Source organism: Saimiri boliviensis, chromosome 4 (genome assembly GCF_048565385.1).
Source record: "Saimiri boliviensis isolate mSaiBol1 chromosome 4, mSaiBol1.pri, whole genome shotgun sequence".
NCBI lineage: Eukaryota > Metazoa > Chordata > Mammalia > Primates > Cebidae > Saimiri > Saimiri boliviensis.
In genome coordinates this window covers 101,254,453-101,282,226 of record NC_133452.1, presented here as the reverse complement: position 1 = coordinate 101,282,226, position 27,774 = coordinate 101,254,453, and the positions used below count along the sequence as shown (strand labels likewise).

Here is a 27,774-nt window from a genome sequence, read left to right as displayed (position 1 = left end):
CTCCAGCCTGGGGACCAGAGCGAGACTCTGTCTCAAACACATACACACACACACACACACACACACACACACACATACACATCCCCCAAGGCCGAGTGTGGTGGCTCACACCCGCAATCTCAGCACTTTGGGAGGCTGAGGCAGGCAGATCACCTGAGGCTGGGAGTCCAAGACCAGCCTGACCAACGTGGAAATACTAAAAACACAAAATTGGCTGGGTGTGGTGGTGCGTCACTGTAATCCTAGCTACTCAGGAGAACTGGGGCAGAAGAATTCCTAGAACCCAGGAGGTGGAGGTTGCGGTGAGCTGAGATTGCAGCATTACACTCCAGCCTGGGCAACAAGAGCGAGACTCCGTCTCAAACACACACACACACACACACACACACACACCCTCCAAACAAATAATAATAAAAATTAAATAAATAAATAAGAATACACAAATATAACCATAAATACGCAGCTTTCATCTAGGACCTTTAACAACACAGTCAAATTTCCTAGTAACACATGGTAACAAGAGCAAAGGCCAATTTATTAATGGAAAAACCAAGGCTCAGTGGTAGGATCAGTCAACAACAGTATCTGTGAAGAATATTGAAGAATTTGTGCTCTGTCGAAGTGATTACCAACTCAGGACACATTTTTACCTTATACACGGCTATAAGGAGAGGATACTGGGGCGGTGCCCTCTGAGGTTCATTCTTTTCCAGCAGCTGTCTGATAAATTTTTCAATTGCCTTCTCTGACATGCCACACTGATGGCCCGTCTGTCTCACCAAATCAACAGTCTCTGCAAGTTTGTCATAAATGCTGAGCTCGTTGGCGGCAAGATCCATGTCTTCCAATAGAAAATCCCTGAGAGAGACGGAGAGAAAATCAATGTAAAAAGAAAGGTGGTTTCTTTAGGGAATTCCTCCTCAAAGCTACACGACCATCTAGAGAGAAGGACCGGTTTTATGTTTTCCTCAATCCTCTGCAGACCAATACTTTTATAAAACACAATGAATACACCGAGACAATGTCAAACTGCCATACAAGTTTTAAAAGATTAGTTAACTGTGGGCTAGGAACAGTGTACAGACCTGCACTAGTTCCCAAGCACTGAGGAGCACTGGTCTAGAGCACAATATATCCTAATGGGACCCTGAAGCGCTAACGACATCCAAAAAGATTTCTGACACCAATGCCAGGAGAGCTGCTACTGGTAATTTCCTAAAATAAAAAAAAATGGATTATGAACAGTGTTGTTGATCAATTATTTCTTTTCAATTATACCATATACTTCTAGCAACACAAGAGGAAGAGCTGATCACTGAAGGTGAGATTTACTGAAAGCAATGGGCTGATAAAGTTTGCTCTTGGCAGAGCACAGATTTTAGACAACACAAAAACGATGGCATGCAGCTTGCAGTCCTCATACTTTTCTTTCTCCTTTTTAAAAAAAATTTCTTCTAGAGCAACCGGAGTCCTTATGCTTTTCTACAAATACACTTTTAGAAAATAAAGGGCATATTATCTTTATTTTATATACTCAAAAGACCTAAGATTTTTAATTTTAAATTTCAATTTGTGTTCTTATATAGTTATTTTAAAGCGAGATTGTTTCATCATGCCCGTAGAACAAAAGGTAAAAAGTAATGGGGCAAAGTAGACTTCTCTCTGTACCATTTGTAAAATAAAATTAAATAGTTCCAAGGCTGGGCGTAGTAGCTCATGCCTGTAATCCCAGCACTTCGGAAGGCCAGGGCAGGAGGATCGCTTGAGACCTGGAGTTTAAGACCAGGCTGGGCAATATAATGAGATCTCGCCTCTACAAAAAAAAGAAAAGAAAAATTTTAAAAATCAGCTTGGGCTGGTGGCACACACCTGTAGTCCCAGCTACTTGGGAGGCTGAGGTAGGAGGACTGCTTGAGCCCAGGAGTTTAAAGCTGCAGTGAGCTATGATCACACTACTGCACTCCAGCCTGGGAGACAGAAAGAGATCCCATTTCTAGAGAAATAAAATACGATAAAATAATTAAATAGTTATTTTTAAAAGTGCTTATGTTATAAAACAGTATTTTTCTTCACTTACAGGAGGAAGAAGTGCTTCTTAGGGTTTATGCTCTCTTCCACTGGGCTTTTTTTTTTTTTTTTTTTTTTTTAATACAGAGGGTCCTTTTATATCACATACTTCATTCCTACAATGCCTCTAGCCTCAAAAAGCACCGACACAGTACACGTGTATCCTCTCAGTAAGGAGATGCTGCCACCTGTAGGATGGAGGACACAGTCATGTTGTTCCAACACGACCCAGCACACACCAACCAGCACATCTCCTCCTCCAGCAGTGTGCCTCCCAATCCCTCCTGTTTGGCCCTTTTTATGACTACTAAGTGTTTAGTTCATTAGGTCTTAATGTGGCTTGCCCATGAGAATCACCTAGAGAGTATTTAATAAATGCTCATACTTGGGCCTCAACTCAGACCAATTAAATCAGAATCAGAAGACTTCAAATGGTGGGTTAAAAGGCATGTAATCTAGACTTGAAGGAACTGGGGGAAGGAGAGAAGAACCCACCACACTATGCCCCCTACATTCAGATAAAAGGATGGTACAAACTACAGTTGAGACTTGAACAACATGGGTTTGAACTGTGTGGGTCCACTTAAAAGCTGATTTTTTTCAACCAACCCAGGATCGAAAACACAATATTTTCAGGATGCAAAAACTACGTATACATATACAGAGGTATGACTTTTTGTATAAACAGATTCTGCAGAACCAACTGTGAAATTTGAATCTGCAACGATTTGAGTGTTTGTGGAGATCCTGGAACCAATACCCCACATCTACCAAAGGACAACTGTATATTTTTTTAATGTATTATTTTCAATACATGATGCTAGGACAACTCGATATCCACACATGAAAGAATGAAGCTGGATCTTTCTTTTTTTGAGATGGAGTCACTTAAACCTTGGAGGCAGAGGTTGCAATGAGCCGAGATTACACCACTGCACTCCAGCCTGGGTAACAGAGTGAGACTCCATCTCAAAAATGATATACAAATGACCAATAAACACACACAAAAGAATACTCAGCATTATTAACTATCAGAAAAATGCAGATCAACATCACAATGAGATACCATTTCACATCCACTGGGATAGCTACAATCAAGAAGTCAGATAAAAAGTGTTGGCAAGGACATGGAGGAACTGAAACTCTTGTAGACCACTGGTAGGAATATAAAATGGTACAGTCACTGTGGAAAACAGTTTGGCAGTTCCCCAAAAAGTTAAAGATAATTATCATATGACCCAGCAGTTCCACCCCTATGTAGGTACCTAAGAGAACCGAAAACATACGTCCACACAAAAACTTGTGCACAAATGTTAATAGCAACATTATTCATAATAGTCCCAAAATGGAAGCAATCCAAATGTCCATGAACTGATGAAAGGATAATTACAATGTGGTAGATTCATATAATGCAAAATTACTGGACGATAAAAAGGAATGCAGTACTGATATATGATACAATACGGATGAACCCTTGAAAACATTATGCTAGCTGAAAGAAGACAGTCACAAAAGACTACAGATTATATTACCGCATTTAGGTGAGAAGTCAGAAATAGGCAAATCTTTTTTTTTAATACCTTTTTAATAAACCTCCCCGTAAGAAATAGGTAAATCTATAGAGATATAAAGTAGGTTTTCAGATGGGAAGTGACTTATCTGAGACCACCCAGTCGGTTGCCACCTGAGCCTCATCTGGACCTCACATTCGTTTCACTAAGCCGTTTTTGATTAGCAGCCAGGAGGATGGATTACAAAGTATTAAGAGCCATACTAACAATAACACAAAAAAAACCTCAGAAATTAAGATGCAGCATTTCCAATTAAAAATAAGTCAGAAGTAGATGATCTCTGGAAGATGAAATCACAGCTGATTTTTATTTTTTGTGTGATTTTTGTATTTCCTAAAGATTTCCTGTATCAATTTTGTAATCTCAAAATTCTCACAGTCACTTCTAAGGAACATCATCGGGCACAAAATGAGACAGAGATGGGCAGCAATGCATGACCGTGGCATTACAGGGAAGATGCAAGGTATGATTTGCCACACGAATGATGTTTTGGTTCTCCGTAGAGTTGTATTCAAATACTACAGCTGGAAAAATGGAACAGCATTGGACTTGAAGACAACCTTTGCCAATTGCTAGTGAAATGATTTTGCTTAAATTACTTGGTCTATTTCTGCATCCTAAAAATAAAAGGATTGGACCACAAAGTCTTTAGAATCTCGTTCTAAAATTCTAAGAATGTAGGAACACTGCAGGAAAGACTCATGTTCAATTGCATTCCTATTCCTGTTCCCACCCTATATGCCAGATGCCTTGCTAAACACTCTAGAAACATTATCTTAGGAATCACCACTGTGATCCCATGAGGTAACTGTGTTCAATCCCATTTCATAGACATTCAAGGCTTGGAAAGGTTTCGTAACTTGCCAGGGTTGGGTTGGTTCATGCTGCCTCCCTTACCACGTATTTTCCTATTCTGAGCTGGCAGTTCGGAAACCACATGTCCCTTGATCACAGCTGCGCAGCCGAGAACTGGAAAATGATTGACTACAATGATTCCTGCAAATAAAGTGGTAACTTATTACAGTATTTTTCACATCTTGGTTTTGTGACCAGTGATTCTGAGATGGCATTTTCCTGTTTAAATTAACGAAAATATTCTATGAAAGCAAGTAGTAGGAATAATATTTATTTAAATACATTACTCTTCTCCACCTGTCCTCAAGTGATCCACTCACCTTGGCCTCCCAAAGTGCTGAGATTACAGGCATGAGCTACTGGGCCTGGCCTGTAAGCCCTTTCGATACACATAAAAATCTTATTCAACTCTCAGTTTGTATCACAAAAAAAAAAATAGGTTTTTTTTCTTGTTGGGTAATTCAAGTTAGAATGATATTACAACACTGAATATATTTTTGCAACCCATGTATCCTTCTTCCCAGAGATTGTGACACATTTCTCAAGTTATCAGAAAGGTAATTACAAGTTGCTATTACAACTTGGTAACATTTCTAGGAACACCTGTGGATTTTGATGATGAGCCCTCTTTTTGGCTTTGGTTATATCAGTAGTCCTAAACTGGAAAAGATTCTGCCACCAGGGATGCCTGGAGACATTTTTTATTGTCTCACTAGAGGGACACTATTGGCATTTGGTTGGATGTGATGGTAATTAAATAACACAATATCTCATGTCTTTAAAAAAAAAAAATCAAACACAAGGTCACTGCTATGCATCAAGCATGAGAGGTTTGATGAAATCAGCTGAGGCTTGATGGTGATCCATCTTCCTGCAGAAAGTAGTTCCAACTCTGGCAGAAGTAAGCTTTGCCACAGAGGGAAGTTCTGAAGAGTGAGCTTGATTCTAACGGTGGCACAGACCTGCAAGGGCACAGGCAGGATAACTAGTGGAGTTTAAAAGATCCAAATATTGCCGGGTGCAGTGGCTCACGCCTGTAATCCTACCACTTTGGGAGGCCAAGGTGGGTTAGATTGCCTGAGCTCAGGAATTCAAGACCAGCCTGGGCAACACAGTGAAACCCCACCTCTACTAAAATACAAAAGATTAGCTGATGGCAGTGTGTGCCTGTGGACCCAGTTACTTGGGAGGCTGAGGCAGGGGAATCACACCACTGCACTCCAGCCTGGGTGGCAGAGCAAGACTCTGTCTCCAAATAAATAAATAAATAAAGATCAAAGTTTCATGCACCACCTCAGATACACTACGTTGCCAAAACTGTTAGGAGTGGAGGCCAGGTGCAGAAGTTTTCAAGCCTCTTCTCTGCTGATTAAAGGCATACTCCCCAACTAAGAGACACTACTTTAGAACAACAGTTCTCAATTAGGGTAATTCTGCCCCAAAGGGGACATCTGGCAATGTCTGAATGTGGAGAGGAGTTGGGCATAGCGGTACCCGCCTATAGTCCCAGCTACTTGGGAGGCTGAGGCAGGAGGATCACTTGACGCCAGCAGTTAGAGGCTGCAGTGAGTTATGATCACGCCTGCAAACAGCAACTGTATTCCAGCCTGGGCAACATAGGGAGGCTCTATCTCTCTAAAAAAAACAATAAAAAAATCAACAAACTGGAGGAGTATTACTAGCATTTAGTGGATAAAAACTAAATATCCTGCAATGCACAGGAAAGCCTCCTCCCATCCCTCCTCAAAACGAGGTCAAGAAACCTTGCTTCCAAGAGAGGCCTCTGGGAGGTAAGCCACGGAGTTGTTTCACTTCTGGAGTACTTCAGAAATCGGAGGAGACAATTGAGAGCTCTGATGAGATGTTCTCCGCAATTCCTTCTGGGTCTCAATCTATGAAGAAACAGGGTAGAGGCATATCTGACAGAAAAACTCTGATAGAACTTACCAATACAAATATTTGTTTAAAGCCGAAAACAGGTTAAGAGAAATGTAAACTTCTCTTTTGCCCTGTTTAACAGAGAACTAACTCCTTTATAGATACAAGTAAGTCCTGAACGCTGATATGCCATTACCCTGGAGGTACTGTTTTCTGAAGAGCTATGCCAGCGAGGCAACTCTAAGATAGAAAACGGATTCATCTAGTTAAAGCACAAAACGGGAAACAGTACAGTTCCAAAGTAAGTTTCAAAAGTCCATCGAGATACGTCCCAATCTTCAACACTAGGAGCTATATCAAAAGTAAGTTACATTTTCTTTTTCCCTTCCTTGCTTCTTTAATGTTACACTACCTATGTAGTATAGTATCCATTCTTTAGTGTTATGAATATCTTCCATTCTATTTTATCCAGTGATTCCCGTTAATGGAAGATACGTTCTAGTAAAGAAGTGTTCCTTAGATTATCATAAAAACCATTACAAAGAAACAAATATCAATTAAAAGGAAAAATAATTGATAAAACACCAAAATGATGACTATGATTTAAAAGAGTATAACCTAAAACTACAATGAATGCTGAAAATCTACAATCAAGGTACAGACAGGGCACAGTGGCTCACTCTTGTAATCCCAGTGCTTTGGGAGGCTGAGGTGGGCGGATCACGGATCACTTGAGGCCAGGAGTTCGAGATCAGCCTGGACAACATGGCAAAACCTTCTCTCTACTAAAACACAAATATTAGCCAGGCATGGTGGTGCACGCCTGTAATCCCAACTACTTGGGAGGCTGAGGCACAAGAATCGCTTGAACCCGGGAGGTGGAGGTTGCAATGAGCAGAGATCACACCATGGCACTCCAGCCTGGACAACAGAGTGAGACTCTGTCTCAAAAAAAATTTTAAAAATAATGAAAATAAAATGTACTATATACACACAATGGAATATTATTCAGCCTTAAAAAAGAAAGAAATCCTGTCATTTGTAACAGGATGGACCTGGAAGACGTTATGCTAAGTGAAATAAGCCAGACACAGAAGGATAAATACTACATGATACTGTTAGGGTCACAGCAAGGCAAGCCCATAGACCCCTTCCCTATTCTCCCCTGCTAAGCTAAGCTCACAACAAAAACAACCTCAAGCCTTGCAAACAGGGCACCTGGGTTCCAGGATGTAGAATTCAGCAGAAGGTTAGCACCTAAGAACCAAAAGGTGGTTTTTCTTAAGACTAGCACCAGGCTACCTGCAAACCCCCTATGTAACCCTGATGGTCTGTAAGCCAGGCTGCTGCCTTCACTGCCTGTGGTAAGGCAGCCAGCCTGGCAGGTTGAAATGAAATAAACTCGACCCTGGGGCTGCCTCTCTATCCTTTCGGTCAACCTCACATTTTGGTGCCAAAACCTGGGACAGGAGTAGGTGCTAGCTGCTCTTTCTCTCTCTCTTTTCCTGCTCCTGCAGCTAGCCCCCCATCACGAACCCTTTTCCAGGCCCAGGAGGGAAACCCCAGACCTCCATTGCCAACTGCGGTTAGCATCCAAATCATCACCTCCCGGCTGGTGAGTTGAATAGAGATTTGCCTCCGTGCGGGTTCCTCAACTGTTGTTTTCTGTCCAAAAGTCCCAGTACTGGGCTGAGCTGAAGACACCCTTCTGGCCCCAGGGCCCAGTGTCCTGTAGTCTTGGGATACCTAATTCGACAGCTACTATTCCAAATTCACTGTCTTAGGTGAAGGATATAGGGCAAAGGACACTCTCTCCTGTCTTCCTTCTCCTCAGCAGCCTCCTCCTCTTCCGGCCTTTCAACATGGGGTCCAGACAGTCCGTTCCGTCTAAAACTACCCACCCCCCAGAACTTAGGATGCCTCCTCCAAAATCTAGACACCCTTGGCCTCCGGTCTGAAGTCAGGCCAAAAAAACTAATTTTCTATTGCAATACAGCCTAGCCCCGGTATAAATTATACAACGGTTCTCAGTAGGCTGATAATGGTATTTTCTTTCCCTTTTTTTAAAAAAAAATATATTTTATTGCATTTTAGGTTTTGGGGTACATGTGAAGAACATGCAAGATTATTGCATAGGTACACACATGGCAGTGTGGTTTGCTACCTTCCTCCCCATCACCTATATCTGGCATTCCTCCCCATGTTATCCCTCCCCAACTCCCCACCCCCCACCGTCCCCCGCCTCGTTCCCCACTACAGACCCCAGTGTGTGATGCTCCCCTCCCTGTGTCCACGTGTTCTCATTGTTCATCACCCTCCTGTGAGTGAGAACATGCGGTGTTTGATTTTCTGTTCTTGTGTCGGCTTGCTGAGAATGATGGTTTCCAGGTTCATCCAACAAACATGTGAAAAAATGCTCATCATCGCTGGTCATTAGAGATCATGGCATTTTCCATTTCAACATTCTCCGGGAGGGCCCTTGACCATTTCCGCCACTGCAATGGTAAATGGTCTGAGGTTCCCCATGTTCAGGCTTCCTTTGCCCTCTGCAACCCCTCCTCTCTCTGTCAGTCCTGCTCCTTTCCAAATCCTCTGCACCCGCTCGAAACCCACCTGAACCCCTCCCACGGCCCGGATGGATGATGCATTCTCTTTCAACCCAGCTGCCTTCCCCCCTCTCCGCCAATGCCCAAGCCTCCATTAGGACACCCTGAACCTCCGCCTTACACCCCAGCTCCAGCTATTCCCTTGTCCCCTCCCCTCTTCAATCCAATCCCCCACCCTCAGCTTCCAACTCCACCTCCTCTCCATTTCCACCCCACACCCACTCTCGGACCCAGCATCCCCCACAGCCAGCTCCCTTACTCCCCCTTCATGAAGTGGCGGGGATGGAAGGCAGAGTCCATGTCCATGTCCCCTTCTCTCTATCCGATCTCTCCCAAATTAAAAAGCACCTTGGGTCCTTCTTCTCCAATCCAGACACTTACCTCAAAGAATTTAAATATCTTACCCAGGCTTATAAACTTCCTGGCATAATCTCTGTATTATCCTCTCCTCCCCAAAGAGAAGAAAAGAGTGTGGCTTTGTGGCACAGGCACATGCTGATGCCCTTCATCGACAGGACCCTACTAAACCCGGAGGGGCCGCTGCTGCCCCCGAGAGGAACTGGCCTGGGAATATTAGCCTACAGATCCTGGCCAGGAATCTTGTAACCATATAATTACTTGCTTTATTGCAGGCCTTAACAGAGCTGTGTATTTTGTTTAAAACTCAAAATTTCCCCAAAGGCAGACAAAAATCCTGCCCAGTTATTTTCTGCCTTACAGAGGCCTTCCAGAAAATACACCCGTGCTAATCCTGCCCTCAAAAAGGCACCATAGTTCTTTTTCCATTTTTTTAGAGATGGGGTTTCACCATGTTGGTCAGGCCGGTCTCGAACTCCTGACCTCATGAGCCGCCCACCTCGGCCTCCCAAAATGCTAGGATTATAGGCATGAGCCACTGTGCCCAGCCGAAAAGGCACCATAGTTCTTAACACTCATTTTATCTCCCAGTCTGCTCCAGATATCCGGCACAAACTTAAAAAGGCTAAAGATGGTCCTCAAATCCCACAACAAGGCCACCTTAACCTGGCCTTCAAGGTCTTCAACAACAGGGATGAACAAAGTAAAACAGACAAGGCCCAAAGAGATGGTGCTAAGTACCAGCTTCTAGCAGCAGCCATTCACCAACCTAAACAGCCTGGCCATGGCATCCATGGGCACAAAAGACCCCACAGCAGTTCGCCTCCGAGGGCATGTTTCAAGTGCAGCAAGGAAAGCCATTCGGTGCGGGCATGTCCCAATCACGGGCGCCAAAGAGCCCTTGCCCCATCTGCCAGCAGACAGGCCACTGGAAATCTAACTGTCCCCTCAACAGGCAGACAGAAAAGCCTGTACGTCCAACCTGCAACTTCATCACCAAAACAAAAGGTGAAGAATCACTTGCACTCCCACAGCTCCTTGGCTTAACCATTGAAAACTGACGGGGCCCAGAGCCCCCGGCACCATCCGCCATCACTGTATCGGAGCCCAGGGTAAGTCTGTGAGCAGCAGGTAAGCCAATCTCTTTTTAATCAATACCAAGGCCACCTACTCAGCTTTTCCTAAATTTTCAGGACCAACTCGTCCCTCACAGGTCTCAGCTGTGGAGGCTGACAGACTCCTCTCACGTCCACAGGCCACCGGACTCCTTACTTGTTCCTTATTTAACGCCATTTTCTCACACTCTTTCCTTATCATGCCTCCCTGTCCTACCCCCGTCTAGGCAGGAACCCCCAGCACTACCGGTCTGCTTATTTACCAGCTCCTGCAAGCTGCACACCTCCCGGCTAAGGCAGGAGTTATACACTGCCAAAACCACCGAACAGAAGCGAGTAAAATCTGAAAAGTAAACAGAAAGGCCAACAAGGCACAAAAAAGCCTCCTTTTCCTCTGCCCCTGCCCCTCTCCTCCTCGCCACCCCCACAATCCAACCTCAGTATTCCCCCACTGAAAAAGCATCCCTCAAGAACGAATCAAAGAAAGTCTAACATCTCTTCACCAATCCTTCCGTATCGGTGCACGCCCCTGTAGTTTCTCCTTTGCCCTTACTTCTATTCCCTGCACCTGGTTCCCTCGCTAAAAAACAGAACCTCAAGCTGTCGTGCATGCTCTGTCACTTCCTCTCAAGGGGCCCTCCGCTCTCCTCCTATCCCTACACATCAGCTAAAAAAAAAAAAAAACAGCCTCTCCCCATAGCACACAAAATATTAAAAGTTCTCTCCTCTCTCCCCATTGCCACATGACAAAAGATCTTAACTCACCTTTGCCTTGCTATCTGCAAGGAGAGTTTAAGTATCCACAGGACTCTATCAGCCACCCCATGAGCCACCTCTAAAAACGGCCACCTCTGCGTACAACCCCTACCATCTCTCCTTCCCCCAGACACAGACTCCAGTTCTTCCTCAAGTTCCTGACGCTCTTACCAGCCCCACCGCCTCTGCTCTCTCCCAGTCCCTTCTCACTTCCACAAGCCTCAAACGCTCTCCTGGTCTCCCTTACTCCTTGCTGTTGCGCCCCAGCTCTACACTTGCTTCCTGTTGCTAAACATGTTTTCCCTTTCCTCTACTGCCTACTCAGCCATCCCAATTTCTCAGCCCTGGGACCATATTCCCATTAACTTCTCATACACCGCCCAAAAGCGCTCTGCCTTTGTAGACAAATCCCACATGCTCACTAGAAACTATCCCACTGCCTTCACTACCAGAGCTAACTTCTCTCTGCATATACTGACAATTACGACCACACAAAACTCCCTCACCCTGCTATCCGAAGTCCTATGACCCTCCACACCACAAAACTTGGCCAAGCCCCCTTAGGTGTCACCTCTTCCAATGCACACATACACGTAGGCACCATTCCCCCCTCCACCTGTGGCTCAACTCAAACCATCTCCCATTCCTCTTCCCATATCTCACTCCAAGTAAACTATTCAGTTTCCCCTGAAGCTAACCGCCTCTTTACCTAGCCCCTCTGCATTAACTCCCCTTCTGCCTCTCAAACATGGAAACCCCTTCCCCAGACAGGAGCTCTCAAAGGGGTCTCTCTCCACTCCTCACTCTAGGTGACTAAAGCTGGACCAAGTCCCTCCAAACAAGGAACCTACACACTCCAACACCTATTCTCAATCCAATTGTCTCTTTACATTAACACCGCAAGCATCCTCTTCCTCTGCGGATCCGCAACCTACTTCTGCCTCCCTACCAACTGAACAGGTACTTACACCCTAGCCTACCTTACCCCCAAAACCAACTAACCTTGTCCCTCCAAACCAAAAACTCCCTGTCCCTGCTACACTACATGCCCCCAAACAACAATACAGTCCATTCTCTTAGTAGTAACCCTTGGAGTCATGACTAGTGTCAGGTTAAAAGCAGGAAGCCAAAAAACCTCAGTCATATTTCCAGTCACTCTTCCAAAACTTCCAATTGTCACACACACACACATGCACACACACACACACACACACACACACAGAGAGAGAGCAAACTCACTCACCTCCAAAACCAACTAGACTCTTTAGCATCAGTCACTCTACAAAAACTGCGGCGGCCCAGACCTCACTGCTGAAAAAAGGAAGCCTGTGCTTCTTTTAAAATAAACAATGCTATTTCTACCTCGGTAAATCTAGGTTAGTACAAAATACTATCAAAAGGCTCAAAGACCAACCCCCCCCCCCAAAAAAAAACAAACAAACAAACAAACAAAAAACCCCACAATTCTCCTGCCCGGCCCTCCTGGCCCTCCTGGCCCAGCTGGTCTCTCAGCTCCGGGGCCCCTTGGCTGCTTCCCCTGCTCGGCCCTGCTATAATCCTCCTCCTCTTTTTGGTCTTTGGCCCTTGCCCCTTACATCTTTTCACCCAGTTTTTGCAGGATCAATTGCAAGCTTTTACCCATGACATAATACAAAACATAATGGTGCTCCAGGACTACCAAGTTGCAAGCCAGCCTCACCCCAACCAGTGTCCCTACTCAGCATGAAGCAGCTAGAAACAAAAAACTGTGCCCCTTCTCCCTTTCTTTTATATATATATAACAAAAGGCTGGAATGTTAGGGTCACAGCAAGGCAAGCCCATAGACCCCCTTCCCGTTCTCCCCTGCTAAGCGAAGCTCACAACAAAAACAGCCTCAAGTCTTGCAAACAGGGCACCTGGGTTCCAGGATGTAGGATGGTGACCCAGTTAAGCAGAATGTTAGCACCTAAGAACCAAAATGTGTTTTTTCTTAGACTAGCACCAGGCTACCTGCAAACCCCCATAGTCTGTAAGCCTGGCTGCTGCCTTCACTGCCTGTAGTGAGGCAGCCGGCCTGGCAGGTTGAAATAAAGTTGCTAAACCTGACCCTGGGTCTGCCTCTCCATCCTTTCAGTCAACCTCACATTTCTACGTGATATCACTTGTATGATTAATCTAAAATAGCTAAACACATAGAAGCAAAGAACAGAATGGTGGTTGCCGGAGGCTGCAGGCAGAAAGAAACAGGGCAAAGAATACAAAGTTTCAGTTATACAAGATGAGTAATTCCTAGACACTCACTGTACAACACAGTGCCTGGAGTTAACAATACTGTATTGTATATTTAACAATGTGCTAAGAAGGTAGGTCTCATATTAAGTGTTCTTACTGATAATAATAATAAATAAGAAGGCAGGAGGAAGCCGGGCGCGGTGGCTCAAGCCTGTAATCCCAGCACTTTGGGAGGCCGAGGCGGGTGGATCACGAGGTCGAGAGATCGAGACCATCCTGGTCAACATGGTGAAACCCCGTCTCTACTAAAAATACAAAAAATTAGCTGGGCATGGTGGCGCGTGCCTGTAATCCCAGCTACTCAGGAGGCTGAGGCAGGAGAATTGCCTGAACCCAGGTGGCGGAGGTTGCGGTGAGCCGAGATCGCGTCATTGCACTCCAGCCTGGGTAACAAGAGCGAAACTCCGTCTCAAAAAAAAAAAAAAAAGAGAAGGCAGGAGGAAACTTTGACGCGATGGGTAGGTTAACGGCACGGATTGTGGTGATGGTTTCACAGGGGTATACTTATCTCCAAATTCATCAAGTTGTATACATTAAGTACATACAGTTTTTTGTACAAAAATAATACAATGAACATCGGTATATCCTTCACTTAGATTCACCAGTTGTTTACATTTGGCTATATTTTCTTTCTCTCTGCTTTTACAGAACTACTTGAAAGTTACTTGCAACACATTATGAAATCATTTCTAAGTATTTCAACATGCATCTCCTAAGAATAACGACTTATTCTGTATAACCACTGCCATTGTTACCATATCCATTAAAATGAGTAATTATCTCAGTATTATCTAATATTCAGTCTATAGCCAAATTTCCTTAACTATCAAATTAGAAAAAAAAAAAAAAAAAAAAAAAAGACCATATAGCTACTTAAAAATCCAGGCTCTAACCAATGACCACACATTGAATTTGGCTGCCACTCTCTTTCATCTGCTGAAATCCAGAGCAAGTCTTCCAGCACTTTTTTTTGGCCTTTTAGGATACTGACATACATGAAGCAGGTATCTCCACATTTTTAAGCTTACCTCTGCTTCCATTTTCACTACTGGAAAAATGCCATAATCCTTCCTTTCTAAGTTTCTGGTACTCTCTCCCTGCCTCCCTACAGAGGTAGGCTCCTTTGGGGGTTGGGGAGAGAAAGGAGAGAAAGTCACTCACTTTCTTGTTTCTCAGGTCTCCATTCGTTTATTAACCTTAACCGGTTGAAATCATATTTCTGCCCCCTCATTCCACCAATACTGCTTTCACTGAGGCCACAGATGGCTTTCTAAACCTCAAGTTCAAAGGATTTTTTTTTTCAGTTATTACCTTATCTGACCCCTCTGCAGCAGCTGCTGTTGTCACCCCATTATCTATCTCCCTGAAGTATTCTCAAACCTTAACATAATTCTCCAGTGCCCTTCCCAAATGCTGGTAACCACCACAGTTGTCCTTGACCTTCTTATTCCCCCCAACGCTTTGATCATCAGCTATTAGTGATTCCTAAATCCCTTCTCCAGTCTAGAACGCTCTCCAGGGTTCCAGACTCATTTATCCAGCTGCCTACAGACACGGCGATCCAAGTTTCCCAAAGCTCCCTGTATGTAATGTGTCTATTACTGAATTTACTGTTTTTCCCCTTCAGTCCATTCCTCCTACTGCACTCCTTTTCTTAATGGAAACACTAATCCTCCAAATTTAAAAACTGTTCCTCTCCCACCTCATTCTCACCAATGAAACTACCACTAAGTCCTCTTGATTCAGCCTCCTATGTAATTCTCACATTCATCCCCTCCTCTCTACCTCTACAGTAACGGCACAGTTAAGGCCCTCAACATCTCTCCTATGGACCATCACAAAGATGTAGTTAATCCCTATTCTTCCAGTTCTCTTCTTCCCCAATCCATCCTCTGCCTTGTCCAGTTTTTTATTTTTGTTTTTATTTTTTGAGACACGGTCTCACTCTTCACCCAGGCTGGAGTGCAGTGATATGATCTCAGCTCACTGCTTCAAGTGATACTCCCAACTTCAAGTGATGCTCGTGCCTCAGCTTCCCAAGTAGCTGGGACTACAGGTGCATGCCACCACACCCAGCTAATTTTTGTATTTTTTGGTAGACACTGGGTTTCACCATGTTGGCCAGGCTGGTCTCGAACTCCTGACTTCAGGTGATCGGCCCACCTTAGCCTCCCAAAGTGCTGGTATTACAAGCATGAGACACCACACTCGGCCAGCTATTTTTTTTTTTTTTTTGAAACACAAATTGGTTCATGTTAAGCACCTTCCAAGACTCCCCATCCTCTGCTGGAGCACTTTAGCATGGTGACTAAGAACACAGGTACTGGAGTTGGAAAAAGTTGGATGCAAATTCTAGATTTTTTTCCACTTACTGTGCGGCCATGACACTACTTATCCTCTCTAAGACTTAAGAGTTTTCATGCATAAAATGAGGATGATTTATGCCTACCCCACAGTGTTTTTAAGAGAATTATAAAATGACGTAACACATTTATTCCAATAACCACAGAAATTAAATACCTAATAACAATCATTTTAAGATAAAGTTCCAAGTCAAGCATGGTGGCTCATGCCTATAATCCCAACACTGGGAGGCTGAGGTGGGAGGGTAGCTTGAGCCTAGGAGTTCAAGGCTGCAGTGAACCAGAATCATGCCATTGCACTCCAACCTGGGTGACAGAGTGACACCCTGTCTTTTTCCTTTTTTTTTTTTTAAAGATAAAGTCCAAATTACTTACCATGGTCCTTTATGATCTGGTCACTGCCTACCTGTTCAGTTTCATTTCCCATTAATCCTTCCTCACATTCTACAGAGTCATACTGTTTCACATATTTTTGCTTCTGAATACACAAATAATTACCTTTGCCTAAAAAGCCTAGTCTCCAGTGCTTTGTCCAGTAAGTGAACTCTTTAAGACTCTGGCCTCAGTTTTTGTCCTATGAACCTCTATGGCTTTGTATTACATCTATTTTCCTGTCTACCTCCTACCCTAAATAGTGCTTCTTGAAAGCAGAGATAAATGGAGAAAACACAAAAAAACTAAGAACAGCCGTGAGAATTCATCTAAGACACGGAATCAGATTAAGGTTGAACAAATTTATAGAAAGGACCAAAGTCATCATTCCAAACTAATTGAATGTAACTCATGGTTTATACATTTTATGCTTTATGCTTTTATTCTTTTTTTAAAAATGCAGAGGAAGCATCAATGTGTTAAGTGTTTAACGTGAGCAGGTTAGGAATTTAGCACTTGGACATTGTTTTTGGTGTGTGGAGTAGCTGTGCAGGAACAGGTATTCAAAGCAGGTCTTGAAAAATGTTTCAGTCCAAGGCAGAAAAGGTCTGACAGGGAATCAGAACCTCTTTCTGGTAGGCAAGTTGGGCTACATGAACCTTCAGTCAAAACTTCAATGCCGCAGAATTGAATTGAGTTATTATTTTAAAGGCACATTGTTCCCTAGAGGGAAATTTTGACAACTCGAATTCAAATAAACGAATTTATTAAGGGAGAGACATCTACAGAAGATTCCACAAGAACTACCAAATGAGCAATCAGAAAAGTCAGAATACTAAGCATCTGAAAGTAGTCTCTATTATAAGGTGACTGATGACTAAATACTTTTTAAAAAACATATTTGCAAATACTAAGGCAATGAGGGCTCTGAGACTAGAAAAAGTGTGGCCTGCAAGGTTAACAGTCTTAAAGTACTACAAAACACGACGCAGGTAAATTTCCTTCCACGAAGTGATTACAAACAACTATTTTATGTGTGTCAATAAACCAAGTCATATTTCTTTCTTAAATCCAGGATGCCAGGTTTATCACATACAAAGTACACACTTAAAAAAATTATTGCCCCCTAACAATTATTAGAAAAAGATGTTTCAGAAGGGGGTGGGGAATCTATTCTCAATTTCTTACAAATTCCATCAAAAGGGCAGAAATCTGGACTTCGTTAACAACGCTCAAGTTTTGGACACTGCAGTGATGCCTGAGACACGAGTTCAAGCAAGGTCGACCTCGTTTTGCTCTTCCCGGCGGAGTCAAGGAAAGTGACAAATGTCTTAAGGGAGTCGACCCCGGGGGAGCTGCCAGGGGATGCTGTCAATCTACGAAACTGGAGAGGCTCAGAAAACCGATCAGCGCTGGGACAGAGAGTGGTAGCAGCGGCGAGGGGTGGCTGCGCGAGGATGTTAGAGACGGGCGCGGCGGCGAGGCTGTCACAGGGCGTCCTCCCCCCACCCGGCCTCGGGCCCCAGTCACTCACATGCGGGGCCCGCGCCCCCTCGGGCTCCTCCCGCCTCGGGGACAGCCGCCGCCGGGCGAGGAGGATGGGCAACTTCCTGCTTCCGGGAGTGCGACCCGGAAGCAACCCGCACGCCATGGGCAAGGCCTTGCGCCCCTCAAGAGTAGTTCCTCCTCTGGACTAGCGCTTCCGCCCAAAGCACAACAAGCTGTGTTGTGGAGAGCGCGGGAGCTCTCGCGATATCTGAAGACTGCAGGTTCTTGCTCCCCCTGGCGTCCTTCTGCCGCTCCGGCTCTTTCGCCTCCGTCCTAAATCCTCGTCTCCCTTATTTACCTGGACTGACTGACACAGACTTCATAGCTGAACTGATTAGTTGAACAAGCATTTACTGAGTCCCTAATACGTGCCAGGCAGCGTGTTGGGCATGAAGGATGGGAGTAAAAGGGATACGTAAATGAAGAGCAGTCCCTTCCCTCAGAAGCCCCTACTCTTAGAGTAAAAGACAATCAAACAAATCCCTCCAGTTTACTGTCAGCCCACTCATGACTGAGAGCTTACTGTGTCGATAAAAACTGCAGCCGAATTAAGTTTAAAGGAGTTTAACTGAGCAATGAATGATTCGCGAATCCGGCAACCCCCAGAATCGCAGCCGATTCACAGACTCTAGGGGTGCCTGGTGGGCAGAACAGATTTACAGACAAAAAAGGCAAAGTTAGGTACAGGAGTCGGAAGTGAGGTTCAGAGACAGTGATATGGGTCACAGCTCGGTGTTCGCCTTACTTGAAGCAGTCTGAGCATTCAGCAGGTTATGAGTGGTTGAAGTACAGCCACTGGGACTGGCCACCACTTAGTTACTGTTACTGGTGTAGACTATTCAGTTAGGTTTTCAATTTTGTCTATGAAGCTAGGTTACAGCCCATCCACAAGGAATCAAATATAGAAGGGCAGAGTCCTTCTCAGGCCATATTTAGTTTGCCTTAACAATTTCCCACTTCTGGTCATTTTCTCCATTTTGAGAGATTGACGAAAACCTTAGTCAGATGTTACTATTACTGTTGCAAATGTATCTCTGTGGTTTTAAAACCCACTGGGAAACAGTAGAACAGTGGGTTTTGTAAGGAGAGAATAAGGACCGAGTAGAGGGTACCTTCTTACGCTGAAACATCCTGTTTATGGGAGAAAAACAAAACTTGGTCTGTCCTAGCAGGTATGTGTTTTTTTAAAGCCTTAGCTTGATTATGTTACATTTAGCATGAGTGACTCCATTTTAGTTTGGTTTGTTGGGGCCCAGTGCATGAGCTCAGTCGTGATTTTGGGAAAAGCTGTTCACATCAAGGATGCCATCTTGTTCTGGGGAGAAACCTTTTGGTTAGTTTTACCTTAAGGGTTCCAGTGGGTGTACAGTTCCAGGAGTGTGGAGGGACCCTTCTCAGTTGTGAGATTATGAACCCAAGGTTTAAGACTCCAAAGTTTTGCTATAGCGTGGCTAGCAAGGACAGTCTTTCTTTTCTCTGATGTTCTCAGAAGATCCAATCTTTAGGTTCTAGATTGTGAAGGGATTGTCCTCTGTGAATCTAAAAAGCTTTCTCTGCCTGGTGAAAATATACTATAATCTACTGTTATAACATCAGCCCTGTTTCACAGGAAACCTTTTATACAACCAGCAAACATGCACTGAAAATGACAATAAAATGAAATCCCTTTATAAATGTTTAAATGGCCCATCAGGTAGCCAAATGCATCTGAAGCTTCCACTGTCTTTCCAGGAATATGAAAACAAACATTGGATTTTTTTTAAACCAAAAAACATTTTTTCACTTAAAAAAGTAATTAGAACACATAAAACAAGGCAACATTTATTCTTTTTTCTCATCTTCTGGTATGGGATCTGTTAGTGGCTCCTCCACCGTCGCACTGTTGCTCTCCAAGCCAGCGTTAAATATGGAACGTTTCACGAATTTGCGTGTCATCCTTGCTCAGGCGCGTCGTTCCAACTGTAGTATATGTGCTGCTGAAGCGAGCACCAAACATTGGATTTAAACTATTTCTGCGATTTCTTAGTTATCACATCAATATATTCAATTTGGATGATTTTATCTTTTCCAGAACCTTTAATAACAAAAGTTTTAAGGACTCAAGAAGGACAAGGTGGCTGTCCATGCTTAACGTTGGACTTATGTCCTCTTGAACACCAATTGTTTCTCCAATTTAGGTGCACAGCACTGATAACTAAAGGGTTATCGTAGGTAATTTGGCTTAGACCATTCAAATTGTATATTTAAACAATTTTAATATTGGCTGATTTAGCATGATAATCTAGAGCTTGATTTTTTGTCAACTACCAAAGGTTTAAAACATTGGATATTACAACATAGAATCTTAGGTTACCATAAGTCATTCACGTAGCCGAAATGATAACTTAACAATTTTTTTTTTTTTTTTTTTTTTTGAGACGGAGTTTCGCTCTTGTTACCCAGGCTGGAGTGCAATGGCGCGATCTCGGCTCACCACAACCTCCGCCTCCTGGGTTCAGGCAATTCTCCTGCCTCAGTCTCCTGAGTAGCTGGGATTACAGGCACGCGCCACCATGCCCAGCTAATTTTTTTTGTATTTTTAGTAGAGACGGGGTTTCACCATGTTGACCAGGATGGTCTCGATCTCTTGACCTCGTGATCCACCCGCCTCGGCCTCCCAAAGTGCTGGGATTACAGGCTTGAGCCACCGCGCCCGGCCAACTTAACAATTTTTAAAGAAAAAAAACATTATTGTGATAGGGAGGAGACTCAGCTTTCTAAGCAAGACACATTGAAGATAGCGTGAGGCCAGCTGACTGTCTCCTTTCTTTCCTCCCCCACCATTTTTTTTTGTAGTTTACTTAAAAGGTAAACAAAAACTTTTTGTTATCTTTTAATATTAAATAAAAATCCTTTTTAAAAGAGAAAATCAAATTTTATGTTTCCATTAGTGTCTTTTTAATGTTAAAGCTAGTTTTTAATAACATTTTATAAACCTATTAAGTTTTAATTCGTTTGACCATAAGGTAAGATTTTTATAAATCTTTTATAACCCTTCACTATTATTTTTCTCAGAGCAGAGCAATCTTCTAAGAAAACTCTGTTGTGGCCAGGCGCGGTGGCTCACGCCTGTAATCCCAGCACTTTTGGGAGGCCGAGGCGGGTGGATCACGAGGTCAAGAGATCGAGACCGTCCTGGTCAACATGGTGAAACCCCGTCTCTACTAAAAATACAAAAAGTTAGCTGGGCGTGGTGGCACGTGCCTGTAATCCCAGCTACTCAGGAGGCTGAGGCAGGAGAATTGCTTGAACCCAGAAGGCGTCTCAAAAAAAAAAAAAAAAAGAAAACTCTGTTGTGCTTTTATTCCAATGTCTAAAATTTACAAGAAAAAAGTGAATAATGCCATTTTAACTTTAGCCAATATGTTCACACATAGAATCTCTTATAACTAATTTTTATAAACCTTCCACAACTTGTTCAAACCTTTACTTTTATTTAATATCAAACAATCCTTTAACCCTCTAACCTAGGCAAAAATTTACATTCCTGTATTTTCTTATAATCTCTTACAAAAAAATACATTTCATTCTCCTTACACACCTTGCCTGTAAACTTATTTTTTCAGTAGTCTTGATTACATATTACAAAGTTAACTCTTAGCAACTTTTTACTTTTGGTGAAAACCTTTGTAAGTAAGGGATTTTAATTATATACTATGTGTGGAGCCCAGGACCCAGAGAGAAATACAGATAAGGTGTGACTCTTTCCAACATCTAACTCTAGGTATCCCAGGCCTTACCTAGCTGTAAATTAGCAGGCAGGCTGTACATTTAAGAGTCATAGTGGCATTTTATGAAGCATTTAGGAGGCCTAATCACCTTTAACTTGTACAACATTTCTGGCATAAATTCCTTTTCATAAATTATTTCACAACTTACACAGACTATGTCTGACATGTTTAGACTTTCTTTCCCTAAACATCCCTCTTTTTAAATAACCAGTCATTTTACTTTAGGACAAGAGTTTACCATACAACATCCTTTCGGATATAAAATCTATTTTCTTTATAACCTTTGCATAGCTAGGGGACATGGATAATTCCATATATCCCCAGGCCTTACTTAGAATGTAATGTCTCCAAAATAAATTGAACAATTTTCAAAAGTCAATGCAGTTTATGACCTTAAAGCATATAGCAAACCTAATATCTGCCCTATATAATTTAGACAAAATGTCTTTATCAATAATCTTTAAAGCTGCTTTTATTTCCCAAAGATTACTAAAGTTACATGAACGAAAAGGTATTACAGTTTTGATTTTGCTTTCAAAATATTTGATTTAGGTGCTTAGTTTTGTTTAAGCCAATAAATTAGAGCTTTTTAATATAAACATTACACACAACACTTATATAATTACACAGACAAACAGAAGAAGATTACTATAGTAGTTGTAAGAGTTTTCATTTGCTGGGTTTTAAGTTTCTCAATTGGTTACTGGCTCTATGATGGAGTCCTTGGACAAACAGGGCCAGGAAAAGGGTTTCTGGTGCCTCCTCTTTTTCCCCTGGGTTCCAGGCTGTTAGAGTATGAATATCTACCTTTAATTAACCTGACTTTTAACCACAGCACTCTTTAATAAAGTCCTTTTAAAATTTCTTATTACCGATTTTGCCTGGGCCAAATGGCTGGTGTTTCTGGCTTTTGAACTTTATCAAAAGTAACCTCCCAAGTGCTCAAGGAAGGAAAATTTAAGAGAGTCTGTGGAGGAGAAGCGACTACATAAGGTTTTGCAAAATTAAACCAGAAAGGACTTACTTGCTAATCAGGGAATGGGACTGGGACCACCAATGTGAAAAGTCAGTGAGCCACAGCACAGGGCAGTCTCTACCGCCCTTGCCAGAAGGAATCTAGAGTAGTTACCTTTGAGCTTGCAGAGGCTTTTAACTACTCAAGATAGATAATTTTTAGAGCTAACTATGACATAAACTCTAAAAGTCCTGTTCACTGGAAGGTGGAGACCAAGAGAAAGTACTGCCACATGATTACAACGTCAAGCTCCCAAGGACATAAAACAAGATGGAGACCCCATTCACTTTTTTTGTTTGTTTCACAGACCTGCAGGAAGGTTTGTTATTGACCAGCTTGCTGGGCTGTCTTGAGCAGCAACCTTACGGGGTCCTAAGCCCATGTTTTATCCTAAGATGCCCCTCAACTCAGAAAAACGAATTCGTAGCACAAATACATCAGTTTAAGACTAGCCTCAGAATTTCTTTTTTTATTAATCAAAACTTTACAGAAGAGATAAATAAACAGTGATTTTTACCATTCATTCAACCATTTGCACAGAGAGAGAGAAGCCAAAAATCTGACTGGTAAGAAATTCTTATCCTTTTGTCAGCATGCCAGGCTTCCAGGTTCCCTTTTCCTGAGCGGCTCCAGTGACCCACTTTGCCGCACCATCGCACTGGGGGCAAAGCTGCATCATAAAGGAATTTTTTTTTTTTTTGTCCTGGCCAGAGCAAAATATGTGAGGTAAAACATAGACGTTAGCCACTCTGTTTAGCACCCAATATCAGATTGGCAAGGCTTAAATGTGTCCTCAGATGGGCCCCATCATCTTTAATCCAACCTCTGATTAGGAGTTTCAACATGTGGTTTCTGGGCAAGATGGTTGCCCTAAGTAACAGAAAAGATAAAAAAGGGAAAGGAGAGAGAGAAAAGCCTTGCCTGTGACAGGATGGGGAAGGCGAAGTGCTCAGGGAGGCCAGAGAAAGACCCGGCCATTGCAGCCACGCTGAAACATTCAGGCACCTGAAGCTGCTGTCATGAATGGGATTTTTTCCAGCAGTCGCATCAGCTCTCAAGTGTCCCCTCTTGGGGGAGGAAAAAGCTCCCCATGTCCCACAGTCCTGTATATACCTAATCCTGTCACCCATAGTCATCAGCAAGGCTGCAAGTCAGATTATTCCAAAGAGAATAGTAGCAGTAGACACCCTGTACTTCAATGCACTTTTGTTCATTTGGGACATTCCACTGTAAGTTATCTTTAGTAAGATTTTGCCATTTCTGTAAGACTTCGCTGCCTCCCAGGCCTAATGTATAAGCCAGAAGCAACTCAGTTTTCCTATTTTATTTAAGGATCCTATTTGCACCTAAAATATTGGCTTTACTCTCAGGTTCTCTTGATTCACTTAGCCAGTGATTTCTCTCTTACCTAAGTGCACAAGAAAAGTGAAACAAAAAAGTAGAACACAAATATCCCTGTGAAATTTCAAAAGCCAAATTTTACAACCCCTGCAATATTATTGCTTACCACCAGTTCATTTCTGACCCAGTCAGATGTAAGAAGTCTCTAACTGGATCTAAACAAGTTAGTTCCCAGATCAAATCCTTTCCTGGACCCATCAAGTTTCTGTCATGACTCCAAACCCACTTTGGATCAGAAATTGGCTTAAAGAAACTCAGAGAGCTCAAAACACAAATCCATGGAGCTCCGAAATCCAAGACGACACTTACCCATGCTCCCCAGCTGCTCTGAGAGATCAATGGACACGAGTGGGTCCTGCAGGTACCTTGTGTGTTCATTCAGCGCTGCTGGGGGTGAGTGATCCTGATCCTGGCATCATCTGATAAACGAAAAATTTTGGCCAAATTAAGTCTAAACGAGTTTAATTGAGCAATGAACAATTCGCGGGTTTGGCAGCCCCCAGAATTGCAGCAGATTCACAGAGACTCCAGGGGTGACTTGCAGTCAGAAAACATTTATAGGCAAAAAAAAGTGAAGTGATGTACAGCAATCAGTGAAATTGGTTACATCTCAGTGTTTACCTTATTTGAACCCGGTTTGAACATTCAGCAGTCTATGAGTTGTTAAAGTATGGCTGCTGGGATTGGCCAACATTCAGCTATTGTTACAGGTATATACTATTAAGTTAGATTTTCAAATTTTTCTATTAAGCTAGGTTACAGTTCATCCACAAGGACTCAAATACAGAAGTACGGAACCCTTCTCAGGCCATATTTAGTTTGCTTTAACACTGACAGATTTTACTAAGCACTTTTGTTTCATGGAACTGCTTCATCAACCTTATGACATAAATAGCCCCATAACATCCTCATACAAACCAGACTGAAGATTATGAAGAGGTGAGCCTGCTCAAGACTACACAGATAAGGAGTGGTGGGGTCAGCATTTAAACCCAGACTCCTTATCCTGCCCTGTGTATAGTGCCAAAGCCCTTAACTGCTTTCCACAAGAAATCTGCAAACAAAATACTACTGGGTTCAGACTAATTCTATAGCTACAGAGGTGGTGTGACAGTGATGTAAACGTATGAAACCAAGGAAACAGAATAGAGAGACCAAAACCAGAAAACAAGTATATGGACACTTGATTTATGATGAAGAGGTGCAACAGAGGAGTGAGGAAAGGGTAATGCTTTCAATCAATGGTGCTGGGTCAGTTGGATATCCATATAGAAAAAAATGGAACTTGAGTCCTACCTCATGCCACACACCAAAATAAATTCTAGGTGCACTGCAGATTTATATGATTAAAAACAAAACAATTAATAGAGCTACAATATTGAGATGTCCAATAATGTCTGTCCAACATTGAGATGTTCTGAAGGACAGAACATGCATATGTTGGACTACATTAAAATTAGAACGTGTCCAGTATTATTCTGTCCAGGATATATAAGGAACTTTACAAATAAGAAAACATAGCCAAATAGAAAAAATAGGTAGAAGATTTGAACACAAAAATATATCAAAAAGAGGATATCTAAATGACACACATATGGAAAAAGCATTCAACTTCATTAATCATTAGCTGTTAGTGAAATTACTACTGAGATATTGTTATAAAGGCTTCAGAATTCCTTAAATGAAAAAGACTGGCAATACTAAGAGTTAGCTTGGAAGCAGAGCAACAGCGATTCTCACAGGCTGCAGGTGCATACGTAAATTGCTACAACCACTTTGGAAAAACAGTTTGGTGTTAACTCCTAAATTATACATGTTACCTATGACATGGCAGTTCTGCTTCTAGGTACATACTCGCAAAAATTCATGCACAAGTGCACTAAGATACATATATAAATATTCACAGCAGCACCATTATACATTGTGGTACGTTGGTGCAACAGAATACTACACAGCAAGGAAAAATGAAAAATGTCCACTACATACAACATGAATACATCTCACAAACATATTGTTAAGGAAAGGAAGCCAGGCACAGAAAAATACATACTTTATAACTCCATTTATATAAAATTCAAAAGCAGGAGGCCGGGCGCGGTGGCTCACACCTGTAATCCCAGCACTTTGGGAGGCCGAGACGGGTGGATCACGAGGTCAAGAGATCGAGACCATCCTGGTCAACATGGTGAAACCCCGTCTCTACTAAAAAAATACAAAAATTAGCTGGGCATGGTGGTGCGTGCCTGTAATCCCAGCTACTCGGGAGGCAGAGGCAGAAGAATTGCTTGAACCCAGGAGGCGGAGGTTGCGGTGAGCCGAGATCGCGCCATTGCACTCCAGCCTGGGTAACAAGAGCGAAACTCCGTCTCAAAAATAAAAATAAATAAATAAATAAAAATGCAAAAGCAGGGAAAACCAGTCTATGATATTCGAATGCAGAAAGTGGTTTATCCTTGGGAAGGACAGAATGGATAATGATTAGTTGGAGACATTTTATTTCTTTATTTGATTTGAGCCCTCATTGCTTCTGGCTAACTCCAATTTATTGTCTGGATCTCCCCAGGCTATCACTCCAGGAAAAATTTCTGACTATTCAAACCTACTCTGGAGTAACCAGAGCTCAGAGTTCAGGGAATACTGTGTGCTGCTGCTGCTGCTGCTTCTTTTTTTTTTTTTTTTTCTTTTGAGACAGAGTTTAGCTCTTGTCCAGGGTGGAGTGTGCAATGGTGATCTCTGCTCACTGCAACCTCTGCCTCCCAGGTTGAAGCAATTCTCCTGCCTCAGCCTCCCAAGTAGCTGGGATGACAGGCGTGCACCACCACGTCCAGCTAATTTTGTATTTTTAATAGAGATGGGGTTTCACCATGTTGGTCAGGATGGTCTTGAACTCCTGACCTCAGGTGATCCTCCGCCTGCCTCAGTCTCCCAAAGTGCTGGGATTACAGGCGTGAGCCACTGTGCCCAACCTATTGTGTGCTTCTTATCACAGTCCTCGTTCTACGATCCTATAGCTATGTATTTAGCTGTCCATCTGTCCTAGAATACGAGTTTCTTTAGGGCAGGGCACTGTGTGTGTGAGATTCATTTCTGTCTCCTCAGTGCCAAGTGACTGATCGGAGCTGCAGTAGAAGATTTAGGAAGAAAGTGACCTTGGGAGTGGCTTTTCAATATTCAGACATTGGAGTTGGGGAGTGGCACATGCCTCCCAAGATATACAGTAAGGAACTTCACAAAGTCCAGAGAAAGGCAACTCAAATAACGAAAGACTAAACAGACCAAGGATTAAGGCTTTTCCTTCTAGCTTAAGGGCCACAAGATGGACATGAACTTGAGACTCCAGGAGGTATAAAAAGTATACTTTACCTTAGCATTTGTCAGTTTAAAACGTAGTGTTCCGTTCATTATTCATTAAACAAAAGCTGATTACTAGCTCAGCACAAAGATGAAGGAGGCCCAGCTTCTCTCTCAAGGAGCTGTCTAGTTTATCTTTACAACCTCGTACATCATTATTCCTTGTTGACCATTAGGGACACTTGAACTCTCCTTAAGAGCACAAGTTCACCAGTTGTGGTACTTTAAGCAAGTCACTTAATCTATAAGGCTCAACTTCCTCAAAGTAAAATGGGAATGGTAATATCTAGCTTGTTGTTTTTAAGATTAAGCATGAACATACGCAATAAAGTGCTTAGCTTTCTGCCTGGCACATGGTAAACATTCAACCATCATTAAGTGGTGTGCAAAGCATTTACAGCATGTTTGGTTACTCTATTTCATTCTTGTCCTCCCTCCAAACCTCAGAGCTCCTCTAATTTGCTTCTCTTCCTTGGG

The 27,774-nt window shown here is 42.8% G+C and overlaps 1 protein-coding gene across 7 annotated transcripts in view; it reads right to left on the bottom strand.

The window, feature by feature from the left end:
• C4H6orf89 (chromosome 4 C6orf89 homolog) overlaps positions 1-17,914 on the bottom strand; it is a 44,396-nt gene extending 26,482 nt beyond the window's left edge. The window contains exons 1-5 of one of the 7 annotated variants that reach the window (XM_074397983.1): positions 17,747-17,914; positions 2,078-2,255; positions 1,870-1,993; positions 1,086-1,215; positions 651-858 (exon numbers count right to left, since the gene is read on the bottom strand). In XM_074397983.1, the coding sequence (XP_074254084.1) occupies positions 651-839 (189 nt within the window). In that variant the 5' untranslated portion in view covers positions 840-858; positions 1,086-1,215; positions 1,870-1,993; positions 2,078-2,255; positions 17,747-17,914. The remainder of the gene's footprint in view (positions 1-650; positions 859-1,085; positions 1,216-1,869; positions 1,994-2,077; positions 2,256-17,746) is intronic. The other 6 variants (XM_010334097.3, XM_074397984.1, XM_010334096.3 and 3 more) reach the window with 6 other exon arrangements.
• Positions 17,915-27,774: the final 9,860 nt, after the last annotated feature.